The 12,297-nt window shown below is 49.5% G+C and overlaps 5 protein-coding genes across 5 annotated transcripts; 2 read left to right on the top strand and 3 right to left on the bottom strand.

Moving 5' to 3' along the window:
- Nucleotides 1-1,788: 1,788 nt before the first annotated feature.
- ACHE_50173S (uncharacterized protein) lies at nucleotides 1,789-4,135 on the bottom strand (the record flags this gene model as incomplete). Its single annotated transcript, XM_043279860.1, has 7 exons — nucleotides 1,789-2,062; nucleotides 2,116-2,231; nucleotides 2,285-2,541; nucleotides 2,591-2,763; nucleotides 2,808-2,983; nucleotides 3,029-3,217; nucleotides 3,266-4,135. 7 exons carry the CDS (start codon nucleotides 4,133-4,135, stop codon nucleotides 1,789-1,791), a joined length of 2,055 nt encoding a protein of 684 aa, XP_043137497.1.
- Nucleotides 4,136-5,104: 969 nt separating this feature from the next.
- Nucleotides 5,105-5,637, bottom strand: ACHE_50172S (uncharacterized protein; the record flags this gene model as incomplete). Its single annotated transcript, XM_043279859.1, has 2 exons — nucleotides 5,105-5,401; nucleotides 5,452-5,637. The coding sequence occupies 2 exons, from the start codon at nucleotides 5,635-5,637 to the stop codon at nucleotides 5,105-5,107; spliced, it is 483 nt and encodes a 160-aa protein (XP_043137496.1).
- A 242-nt stretch (nucleotides 5,638-5,879) lies between these two features.
- Nucleotides 5,880-9,532, top strand: ECM16 (ATP-dependent RNA helicase ECM16; the record flags this gene model as incomplete). Its single annotated transcript, XM_043279858.1, has 2 exons — nucleotides 5,880-6,086; nucleotides 6,134-9,532. The coding sequence occupies 2 exons, from the start codon at nucleotides 5,880-5,882 to the stop codon at nucleotides 9,530-9,532; spliced, it is 3,606 nt and encodes a 1,201-aa protein (XP_043137495.1).
- Nucleotides 9,533-9,886: 354 nt separating this feature from the next.
- On the bottom strand, nucleotides 9,887-10,234 carry ACHE_50170S (uncharacterized protein; the record flags this gene model as incomplete). The annotated part of the gene is made up of 1 exon (XM_043279857.1): nucleotides 9,887-10,234. The coding sequence occupies one exon, from the start codon at nucleotides 10,232-10,234 to the stop codon at nucleotides 9,887-9,889; it is 348 nt and encodes a 115-aa protein (XP_043137494.1).
- Nucleotides 10,235-10,533: 299 nt separating this feature from the next.
- ACHE_50169A (uncharacterized protein) lies at nucleotides 10,534-11,088 on the top strand (the record flags this gene model as incomplete). The annotated part of the gene is made up of 1 exon (XM_043279856.1): nucleotides 10,534-11,088. The coding sequence occupies one exon, from the start codon at nucleotides 10,534-10,536 to the stop codon at nucleotides 11,086-11,088; it is 555 nt and encodes a 184-aa protein (XP_043137493.1).
- Nucleotides 11,089-12,297: the final 1,209 nt, after the last annotated feature.

Raw genomic sequence — 12,297 nt, 5'->3', positions numbered from 1 at the left:
TTTACAGCCTCCTCCAGAGTAAAGTCTGCCTTTCATGACCCATGCATCCCTAATAATAATAATAATAATATACTCCGGAGGATAATCAACCATGAATTGCACCTACGGCACCGGCACGTTCGCTATCATTACCACTCTCGGTAATACCATTCCAATCGGTAATGTCCTTGGCGCATTGGCCAGAGTCAGTACTCCGTACAGAGTAGTGTAGAGACCCCGTATGTGATAGGAGTGCAGATACTCTGTACTAGTGAGTACCACCACCGAATAGAGTTTAGAACCATGTGGCATGAATAACATCTCTGCATTGGTATGCTTGGTTGGAACCTGCTCTGTGCAGCCGGAGAATACGGGTTGACCGCGCTTTCGTAAGTGCTGTCGTACGTACTCTAACTCGGTGCACGAGGCAGCCTGATTTTTTATTTAAATTGGAAAAGGCATCGAGCTAGTACAGTATTGAGGGGTCCGTACTGGATGGTCCTATAGTCAGTCAGATTTTACTGAGAGCTTCACCGTCCTCATCCCACGACTTCATGGCCCTCCTATACCCGCAGTCAATAATGCACTCATCCCTATCCATATCAATATGGCAGATCCAGTTCGCGCCAAATAACATAAACATATGACATACAGTTATCTGACAAGTCACTAACCTTATTCTCCCCTTTACATTATGGGGTATGAAAGTTTGAATCTTCCTGGAAACCTTAAGTAGATACATTAAGGGAACGATACACTTCATATTGCTTTTTTCTTTTTCGTTTGAGTTTGTCGCTCGCTGACACTGACACCAGAGTTCGTGCCGCAAATCGGTAATAGCAGATATGTACTCGGTGTCAGGGATATATCAATATACTTAAGCGAGTGTGTTCGATTGATTGATGTGCGGGATGGCGTGTGGTTGAGTGTTGATTGTGAGATGTGATAGGTAAGGCTTTTTGTTTCAGGTGTATGAAGACTCCACTGTATATGGATTTATTCTTTGGGACGGTTGTTCAATCTACTCAGTTACCAGTATGGCCCTGTACATATACAGAGTACGATGCAGACATGATGGATGTCCTATTACCCATTCATGCGATTACTTTGCTCTTTGGTCACCATACATATTTGCGCGGCGTACAAGCACTCTGCTTATGCAGTCCCTCCTCCGTACAGGTACTGTACAAGTACACCCCTTCCTTACCACCCAAGCCACAACGCCACGATCCTTCCGTTGCGTAAGCAATGACCTCCAGATCACCGTACTCGTATCCAGGGATTAGAAAGTCGTTAGCGAGAGAATAGCATACTGTAGCGCCCAGATAGGGTATCCCGTCTATGTGCAGGGAAGAATCATGCTAGGAGTGTTAAGATAAGCGGTTGGCGTTAAAACGCCACGGTATAGGGTGTTCGTCGTCCATCGAGATAAGCCAGGTATTGACATGCATGGGTTAGACGCGAGGAGGTGCCTACAAGTACATGTACATGTGGCAACCAGATGGTTTATCGGATTCGGAGGATTGGGTGGAATGGAATGTAGGCAATCTGGCATTGGAATGCGTGAAAGGGTTATCTGTTTTTTTTTTTTTCTGGAGGGGGGGGAGGGCTTGTCAGCAGGTATTCTGTTTTTGGATAGCGATAGCAGCGGAAATGGTCAAGGAAAGTAGTACAAGTGACTTATATTGGAATTTTTTTCCCCAAGGGAGATGCCACTGTGCCTTGTGTTAATGAGGATGCTTATCCTTAGTAATCCGTGTATGGATAATTAACTATCTATGCTATTACATTGTACATGAGTCCAACCCGTCAAAACCCACCGTACCGAGAATTCATACCCTCCATAAAATACCACGGCTTCAATCTACCATCGCCCTCATACTTCTTCCCAGGAACACTCATAGGAACAGGCACTGTGCTGCGGAAGACATCTAACATTCTGCCACACTCTCTATCCCCATCAGGTCTTTTTTCATTCTCAGAAACAGGAACGATGACTCCACACTCCCAGTTCCGACAGTTGAGTTTGGGCGGTTTGGGATTGGATTTCACCGTGCTGGCGCGGTCTTGGACGAGGCGGCCCCTGTTTCGTTTGTTAGTATCATAGGTTGATTGGGTTGTGGGAAGGGGAGGTACCAGGCACTCTCTGATAGATTGGCACTTCCGATGTATGCCCATGCCGGACATGTGCCGCCGCTGGTGGTGTTGCTATTGAGTTGCGATATCCGCTCGTCTGGCCGTACGTACATGATCTACATTTATCCATTAGCATTTTACCATTTAAACCAGAGGAATAGGTAGAGACCTTGTTATGCATCAAAAGACCCTTCCTCGCACTGGCACAATCCCGGAGTATACTGCTCGGAAACTTGGGGCCGTTGAACCAACTTGATTGAAAACAGATCGTGCCAGCGGAGTTGGGGCCGCCGTATGTTTCTTTCACGGTTTGTTCGGAGGGGAAGTATACCCGGAGGCGGTTGTCTTTCCATTCGTGGGGGTTCGAGTCGGGGGTGGTTTTAGACTTGGTGGCTCGCGCCGTGTATTCAGTAAGTCCGTCATCGCCTGTTTGTATCAGTACTAATGCCTGTGCAGGAGGTTGAGAGGGAGGTACCTTGCGCAGCGAGGTAGATGGATCGAAGAAAGTCGTCATTCAAAGATCCAAGGGAGGAAGTCACGTAGTCAATGTTGAGCGGGCTCGAAGTGCGCAATCCTAACGAGTTCACGGCCCGTCCGAGTCCACAGTATCCTGTTCGTCGCCATGACTCTCCCGTATGCGATCCGCCGCTGCAATTGTCAGTATTGCCCTAGGCAGAAGGGGCTTGACCTACATAGTATGCACGAAAGCGTACTTGGCTGTCCGGCTAAAGTCAAAAGTATCAAGCTTGGCGATGATATTGTCATGCAGAGCGCTAGCCTTGAGAAAATAGACTAGCTCTTCGTAGAATGCCGTCTTTGTGTCCTCGTTGCCGCCGGTTTTTTTGGGAAGGTCGATTAGGAAGACGGACTACTTTGTTAACAACGAACTTGAGAAGACCTGTAAGTGGCTTACATTTTCCATTGTTCCATCGTGTCCCCAGTCAAAAGATGTGAGATTCGCAGTTGGGATGACTATGCGGACATATCCAGGATGAAAGAGTAACATGAGCTTTGAATGCATGCAGTTTACCTGCCCTTCCATAGAGGGGAAACACAACCGCAAATTTGGCATCATAGCCGTTTCGGCTTCGTATTGGCGTCTCTATTTCACCGTTAGCAAGTTCCAGCGTGTCAGATGTAGGTGTCCAACCGTCGACTCTTCTTTGGCCTGCATAATCAGTAGAAAGCGCGTCTTTTTCGTGTCAAGGTTCGAAAACAACCAATCCATATCCCACATAAACGAGCTCAAAACGGCCAACTCCAAATCTGACGCCTGAAACACCTCGTTGATTTTGATATCGTTGCCTATCCTCCGAGCATTGGCGTTCCACGTTTTCTTGATCACGCCGGCAGGGAACTGGACGGAGGGTGTGGACGTTGGGGTGTCAACACTTCTGGCCTTAGGTTGCTCCTTGCGAGGTTCTGGTTTGGGAGTAGGCGATTTGTGAGGACTCTTAATACCTGCTCTCTTGCCCTTTGGAGACTCTGTTCGCGACTGCTTTGCTTCACGCCGATCCGGCGAGGTATCTATTTTTCTCTTCATAAGACGAGCAAGCCGTTCTTCTTCCATTTTCTTTCGGTCTAGGCCTAGTATTCCCGGAAAGGATGGCTTCTGTTCTTGCGTGGGCTGTTCTTCCTTCTGAGCTTGAGGAGACGGTTTCTTGTCATTCTTGACAGAAATTGGCTTCGGCGAGTCTTCCTTCTGCGTCGACATCTGGACAATTTCATTCCCATCACTTTTCTCGACCTTCTCCGGCGCACCCTGCATGGAAATCTGTATCGCTCTCTCCAAGTCTTCATCATAGTCATCCCCATCCTCGGTCTCTGACCCAATCACAGACCGAGACTTTGGAAAGATTTCTTCTACTTCATCTCCGTCGTCCGAGTCTGCAGTCAGATCGACGACATTATGTTTCTTGGAAGAAGTAGGATCGCGTGAGTGTGCAGAACCCTGGAAGTCTTCCAATGAAGCTGCAATAGCCGCTTTGAGCTCTTCATCCATATCGTCATTGCCATTCATCTTGCTCACCCGTGGTGGCCGTGGCTGTTTCAGAGAATGAAACAAAAAGACCCACAATTTTAGAGAGCAACGGGCATTTAAGTAAAAAGAGACCACAAGTCCTTTGTGGGAAAACCTGCTATAAAAGTCGGTAGTATATGGGAATTCTTGTTTATGATGAAACCACCGCGACGACGCGTATAAAAGTCGCTCAAGCGGGTGCGATATTTTCCAGGGATATGAGAAATATCGACTACAGTATATTGCAAGCTCATGCCACAAATTCCATAATAAAAGAAGATAGAAAAATAAAGATGGAGTCAATCGGTGAATGTCAGACGCCCTGGTTCCGCCATTGCACGTGACTGTAATGTTCCAATTAAGAAATGCGAATGCAAACATTCGTCCAAATTTTGGCTTTCTGTGAAATAGGATGTGCCAAGAGACTAGCTATACGCGATGTGTTGGAGTCTACTTCGTAGATTCGGATTTTCAATGGAGATGTCATTTTATTATGGTTCTAGTGTCCAGTTGCGCTCAATATATCAGTGCTGCTATAGTTTAAGACTACTTCAGAACAGCTCTTGATGTAGGCTTTCCACTTTCCACCGCTGAGATTGATCCCAGTTGAAAAAGATTAGATCACAGCAGACTTCCAGTATACTGAATTCCTTGGCGCAATTTCATAAATACCGGACGTTGTATTACCTAGACGGGGAGAGCACCTTCGAACGGTTGTTTTTCTCCGGCCTAAGTGCCGTAGTGACTGTCGCAGGCAATCTGCAGGGCTTTGCATAGCATGTCTCTCAATCTCACTATTCTTGACGGAGAGGTTTCGACGAAACTTTGCTAAGGTCTTTTTCGGGGCTTTCGATTAGAATTGGCGGTCTCAGTCCCGACAAAAGGGATTTTCTCACCCGGGTTACTTGAGATCAATAATATCGGGGAGGCCAACCCTATCCCTCCATCTCTCCCATACCGAGAAATTTTCTAGACACATTGAAGAACAAGTTCAATGATACCAAAGAAAATATCTCGATCAGCCTCAGCAGTGTCCAACCCCAACCCAACGACAAGCAATCTCTTCTCATCGGGCGACTTCGTCACGATGGCACTTGCAATCTGACGAGCATAAAGCTGACCAATCGTCTCCTGCCCAGGAACCCGGCCGCCCAGAACTGAAGTCGCAGTCAAGTTACTGATCGGAAGGAGACTGTCCTCGGAGGAATCGGGGATCATGTGGAATCCCTCCGTGCCTGGATTGTGGTTTTCCAGGGGTACATGGAGCTGCATATTGTTAGTCAATGGATTACCGCAATGGCAGATGGAGCACGCACCCAATGAGCCAGACGACCCCTCTGAGAGATTGTTACGAGGATTTTATCGGCGAATTCTATGTAGACGACCTCTGTTTGGACGCCATTGACTTTGCCAGCGGCCTGCTTTGTAGTTGCCGGAAACGGAAGATGTAAAGGCTGCTGGAGCTGGCTGAGATCAAATGGATCAGACATAGCGGTAGACATTTTCCTTTTCCTTTCTGAACTGCAGACAGAATAGTAATAGTGGGCTGGCATGGAGGGGGTCTTGTGGTATCCAAAGGCGGTGAGTGTGCTTGCATACCGCTTTTCGGCAGTATCCCACCGCCCGGGCAATGCGGCCGATTTTTTCTTCATCCGAGATCTTATCTACAAGAATCTTTCGCAGCCGGTTTATTTTTATGAATTGGGCCTCTTTGTCCTATTAGAGATAAAGAAATTTCGCCATAATGCCCAAGTTTGTCCCTCGTCAGCGAAAGCAAAAACACAGGCAGAAGGAGGCCGCGAAAGCTGCTCCGGTAGACACCAATGTCTCCGAGATCCAGCCCGCCTCTAAGAGCGAGAGGGAAGCAAGACGCCAGAATCTCAGAGAGGAATTGAGATCGCAACATGAGCATGTTTCGGCCAAGAAACAAAAGCGTCTCGATAAATATATTGTATGTGCGGTTGAATTGAATTCAAGAATCTTTCTAACCTCACGCAGGAAAACAAACTCAAGAAAGAAGAGAACCTCGAACTGTTGAAGAAACTCGCGCAGCAGAAAGTCGATACCTCCAGCCTTCGGAGCTCCAGAGAAATTGGGAAACGCAAGCGACAGGATGACTCGACGGCCAAGTCCCTTGAAACGACGAATGAAACTCCGGCGCAACACGCCCAACACGACCTCTCCGGCGATGAGACTGACGAATCGGACCTCAAACTTAAAGCAGGCCCTACAATGGAAACCAAGGTCGAAAATGAGTCGAAGCCCCAGGAGCCAGCAGTCATCGGAAGTGGACTGAAGCGCCCTCTTGAAGTTGGACCGGACGGATTTCCATTGCTCAAGAAGCGCAAGCGCGCGCCAAAAGCAAAAGCAGCGGCTACAGTGGAGGAAGTGCCATGGGAGGGATTTGACTCTGATGAAGAGGAGGATAGCGATGATAAGGAAAATGAATCGGATGTTTCCGAGGGCGAGAGCGAAGATGAGGCTTCGGAAGACGAGTTAGAGGATGACGAGGAGGACAGCGACGAAGACGAAGACGAGGAAGAAGATAGCGACTCGGGGTCAGACGCTCCACCACGCCGGTCTGCGTTCAAAGCATGGGCACAGCAAGTAATCAATGAAACCGTGGGTTTCACACCGACTACAGGACCAGTCGAAGTACCCGAAGTGCCGCAAGCATTCGAACCTCCGCGAAAAGAGGCGAAAAACACAGTCGAAATGGAGGAACCGTTACCCGCCGAGTTGCAAGTCACGAAAGGAGACCCCAACCGCAAAGCCTTCAGTGTCCAAGTTGATCGCTCGGAAGATATCCAAAACGCACGTTTGGGATTGCCGGTTGTGGGTGAGGAACAAAAGATCATGGAAGCCATTCACAACAACCCAGCTATTGTCATCTGGGGAGCTACTGGTAGTGGTAAAACAACACAACTGCCACAGTTCCTGTTTGAAGCTGGTTATGGCAACCCTGACAGCCCTAACCCAGGCATGATTGGTGTCACCCAGCCTCGTCGTGTCGCTGCCGTTAGTATGGCAAAGCGTGTTGGCGATGAGTTGGGCCAGTATTCAAAACAGGTCTCATATCAAATTCGTTTCGAAAGCACAGCAAGCAGCAAGACCGCTATTAAATTCATGACCGATGGTATTTTGCTCCGGGAGATTGCGGAGGACTTTGCATTGCTCAAATATTCCATCATCGTCATTGATGAAGCGCATGAGCGAAGCGTCAACACGGATATTCTCATTGGTATGATCAGCCGTATCGTGGACTTGCGGAAGACTATGATGCAAGAGGACCCGTCCGTCAAGCCATTGAAGCTCGTGGTCATGTCTGCGACGTTGCGAATTTCGGACTTCATGCAGAACCCAAGCCTTTTCCGCCATGGAGCACCCCCTCTTGTTCAGGCTGAAGGCCGCCAGTATCCTGTCACTGTGCACTTTGCTAGACGGACGCACCGCGACTATCTTGAAGAAGCATACCGGAAGGTATCACGGGGACACCGGAAGCTGCCACCTGGAGGCATGCTTGTGTTCTTGACTGGTCAGAACGAAATTAGGCATCTCTCGAAGCGGTTGAAGCAGGCATTCAAGCCTACGCAACGGGGTGAAGTCGCCCAGGCGAAGGTTCAGATCTCTGCCAACGATGCTCCTATTGAGGCCGAAGATATGGAACTTGGGGCCACAGAGATGGCCGCCCCCGGCAACATGGAGGATGACGACAGCGATCTGGAGATCACTGGCCTCGACGACGATCCCGAGGAAGACGAAGACTTCAACCTGGGCGAGGAGGCAATGGACGCGTCCACAAAGGTACATGTGTTGCCGCTGTACTCGCAGCTCCCTACAAAGGAGCAACTCAAGGTGTTCGAAACACCACCGGAAGGCTCACGGCTGATTGTTCTCGCGACCAACGTGGCGGAAACCAGTCTTACAATTCCTGGCATCAAGTACGTGTTTGACTGTGGACGAGCCAAGGAGAAGCAGTACGATCTGTCGACAGGTGTGCAGCGCTTCCAAATTGACTGGATTAGTAAAGCCAGCGCAAACCAGCGAGCTGGTCGTGCTGGTCGTACTGGGCCCGGTCACTGCTATCGCCTCTACTCATCAGCAGTCTATGAAGGAGAGTTTGCGGAATACACCGACCCGGAGATCCTGCGCACGCCCATTGAGGGTGTCGTGCTGCAGATGAAGAGCATGGGTCTTCACAACGTGATCAACTTCCCGTTCCCTACGCCTCCTAGCCGTCAAGGATTGGCGAAGGCCGAGAAGTTGCTGAAGAACCTTGGAGCTCTCTCGGCCAGTGGCCAGATTACCCCGATTGGACACCGGCTGTCCACATACCCGCTGTCGCCACGATTCAGCAAGATGCTGCATATCGGTCACCAACATGGCTGCATGCCCTACGTCATTGCGCTTGTCGCGGCATTAGCGGTGGGCGATCTGTTTGTGCCGCAGAACCAGATCGACCCACCTTCATCAAAGAAAGAGGACGACAAAGATGATGATGATGACGATGATGGAGAGAAGAAGAGGAAAAAGGTGTACACAAACCAAGACCGCCTAGAAGACACAGCACGCGAACAGCGCCACAAGGACTTCTCCCGAGTCCACCGTCTATTCAGCAAACATGACGATCTGTCCGACAGCCTGAAATACCTCTCCGCTATCTGTGCCTACGGCTATGCCTCCGATGGTGACGCCTTCGCTGAGCAGATGTTCCTCCGCGCCAAGGCATTCAAAGAAGCAACCCAACTCCGCAGCCAACTAACCGATATCGCCCGGAACAACAACCCCGGCATCGTCCCCGCTTATACACCCCGTCTCCCCGAACCATCCGATAAGCAAATCAAGGCTCTCAAGCAAATTGTCACAGCAGGGTTCATCGACAACGTTGCTATCCGCGCAGACCTCGCCCCGGTCCCACCGGAGATGAATCGCACCCCGAAACGCGCCATCGACGTCCCCTACCTCACCCTCTTCAAGTCTCGCGAGGGACCTGCAACCGAACTCGAAGAAAAAGCTGTCTATGTGCACCCTACTTCGATACTAGCATCTCTTTCTCCGAAGGAAATGCCACAATACGTCATCTACTCGCATCTGCAGCAGTCCGCGCCGAGCCTTGTCTCCGCGGACCAGACACCCAAGGTGCGGATGTATCCGCTCGTTGCGCCTAGTGGGTTGCAGCTAGCTGCGATCGCGCATGGGACGCCGCTGCTGGAGTATGGGAAGCCGATTGGGAAGATCGAATTGCTGGAGGGGAGCCTGCCGCCAAGACGGGCATGTTGGGTTGTTCCATCATTGGTAGGCGAGGCGGGTGGTATGGGGTGGCCGTTGCCTGCTAAGAAGGTTATACAGAAGAAGGATCCCAAGGGAGGATGGGTGATTGAAAAGTTCAGTACTTGATTGTATATAAATGCATTTGATTTCATATTGGTTGATACCTAGCCGTTGATATTGGATACTTGGAGCAAAACAGCAAACGCCGGTGCCTGGTCCACTTGGGACATCATGAGTAATACCCTTCGATTGCAATAAACCCCTGATTCATGAACACCATCTTAGCATATCTCTCCAGTTCCTCTGATGGCGACTCGGGAGAACAAGAAGGAGATGAAGTCGGTTATTGTGATTGGTGTTGAGCGGGCGAGGCCGCATATTCTTATTGAGGAGTGGAGGAATGATGATGTTGTTCAACCTCCAATTAAAGCCCAGATGCTGGACATCACGATGGGCGAGGACCCGCAAGCACCCATAATACTACCCCAGGCACATCTCATGCATCTTCACATACAAGTCATTAAGCAGACAAGATCTCGCGGCCTCCTTCAGCATATCTGGCGCCCTTTCCGCGATGAGGAAACGCTCGACCTCGTTGTACCACATCCAGATATTGCGCAAGTCGTAGGCGCGGGGGTTCCAGTAGATCTTCTCGATGAAGTTGGTGGTATGCTGTGGCGGATTAGGTAGGGACTGCCATTGGGGTTGTCGGTTTCGCGATGGAGTTCGCGGTTGATTAGGGCTCCGATGCTGGGGTGGTCGGGGTGGTCGGGGATGCTTAATTCGGGTATGTCCGGATGGAGGGCCGGCTTTCCAGTCTGGGACCATTTTGGAGTATATGTTGTGTTTTGGGAGGGGTTGAGCAGCTGGAGGACGGTGGTAGCAAGGTCATACTATCACTGACACCCATGCTCCGCGGCGTGCGTCATTTCTATAAAATTAAAATTTGCCATCGCGATGGTTCTTTAACTGCACATAACCGTTTCTAATCGACCAATGGACGGATATAACTATGTCAGTGCCTGATTACGTTATATGGAGGCGGGTTCCGAAATTCCTGACAATAAGTACTCTCCCAAGGGGTCTTAACTATCCGTTGAGCAAAAACAAATGTTCTCACCCATGCTATGTGCGCCCATTTCCCAACACATTTGGAACATGTCAATCCCCAGAAAATAGCAGCACAATGGAGAGCGGTTGCCAATCGAGATGCCTCGGTCAACAGTTTCGTCTATGCAGTCCGCACGACTGGCATTTACTGTCGACCATCATGCCCGGCGCGCTTAGCGCGACGGGCCAACGTTGACTTCTTCAACTCTCCAACGCTGGCAGAAGCTGCAGGATTCCGACCCTGCAAGCGTTGTCGCCCCAATGATCAGATGGGAGACCCCCAGGTACGACTTGTTCAAGCTGCTTGTGATTCCATTGCCGCTGCCGTCTCCTCAGGTGGCAAAGTTAAGCTAGAAGAGCTGGCAGAGGCAGCAAATTTCACACCAAGTCACTTCCACCGGGTGTTCAAGAAAATTACCGGAGTTACTCCTGGTCAATATGCCAAAGAGCAACACCAACAGGGTTTCAATGGAGGGGAGTCGAATGGGAACTTGGAGCATGATAGAGTACCTGGGGCACCTGATGAAGATCGCTTTTTCAATGAATTAATCGATTGGGATGCGAATGCCTGAAATCAGGCGAAAAATCGGGAGAACAGTCTTATATCGCTACTACCGGGTCCCAGAGCTCAGTGAGACCAGCGACCGTGAATATCAGGCCAACTGGTTCAAGTCCTTATGTCCCTTACTAGCGATAGATGGTGTACATACGGCTCCGCTCTCGAGAAGAAACTTGGCCTCTTCACTGAGCCTTTCTTTTTTTTTTTTTTTTGCTACTGTCAGGTGAAACGGACCACCCACATACGTGTGTCGCAGGTCGATATATGCGCTGACATTACGTCTTGGCTATTGACCACGATACTCCAGAATCATGCCAGAATTATTCATATTCATACAACCATTTTTTTTTTTTTTGAGTGAATTATCCTATCCATATGCGCGTGCCAATGCGTTTTCATGGGGTGCATAGGAAAGATTGAACGGATTCCGCTCTACCTACTGTTCTTTCTTGACGTAGGCATGTTCTAGCTTATGTTCATACAAGCAGAAATAATGTTGCTCTGAAAGTAACAAATGGCAAGCCCTAATACGGAGTCTTGACCAATGTTGGTCATTATGGTCATTATTTTGTTGGAACTGACCAATCACATATGATCTAGAAGGATTCCTTAGGAACCTCAACTAGAAGAGCAACAGTAGTCAACAAGTCAGCCATCAACATAGAGCCATGCTTTTGAGCCCCCAAGGTTTATGACTTCAAAATAATCGCTCGATTATATCAAACCCGTGAGTGGTCAAGCTTGAGCGCGAGCAGGACGAGGACCAGACGGTGGTCTCTTCGAACGCGACTTAGCGGACAGAGAATCTTGGATATTCCCCAAATTATCTTGTTGTAGAGTCTTGCCGTGGACCAGGCTTTCAGAGTGCGGGAGGTGGTTGGACCTTGCCCCAAATGCAATCAGGTCTACCGCTAGCTCGAACCATATAACATCGCCAGCGGGACACATCCTATAAAAACTGTGAAGTTGTCGGGCACGGCTTGCACCCTTTGAAGCCACGTCCGTTTTCATAATTATAACTGGCATCATTGACCACGACCCTTTTCAAGGTTGATCTGAGCAACGAGATGGTCCCGCGGCGGTATAATCAGAAGTGTATATACCGGCTCCACGTCGATTTCGGCTGCGAGGAGACTCGACCATGGCCTATAGGAGCCGACGCTTTCAGAAGACCACCTCGCTTCTCTCGTTGAGTCGTCAAGGCAGACGTAGTTTCGTAGAA

This window comes from Aspergillus chevalieri, chromosome 5 (genome assembly GCF_016861735.1).
Source record: "Aspergillus chevalieri M1 DNA, chromosome 5, nearly complete sequence".
Classification (NCBI taxonomy): domain Eukaryota; kingdom Fungi; phylum Ascomycota; class Eurotiomycetes; order Eurotiales; family Aspergillaceae; genus Aspergillus; species Aspergillus chevalieri.
The sequence above is the reverse complement of the archived record's forward strand: the minus strand, read 5'-3'. Positions and strand labels throughout refer to the sequence as shown.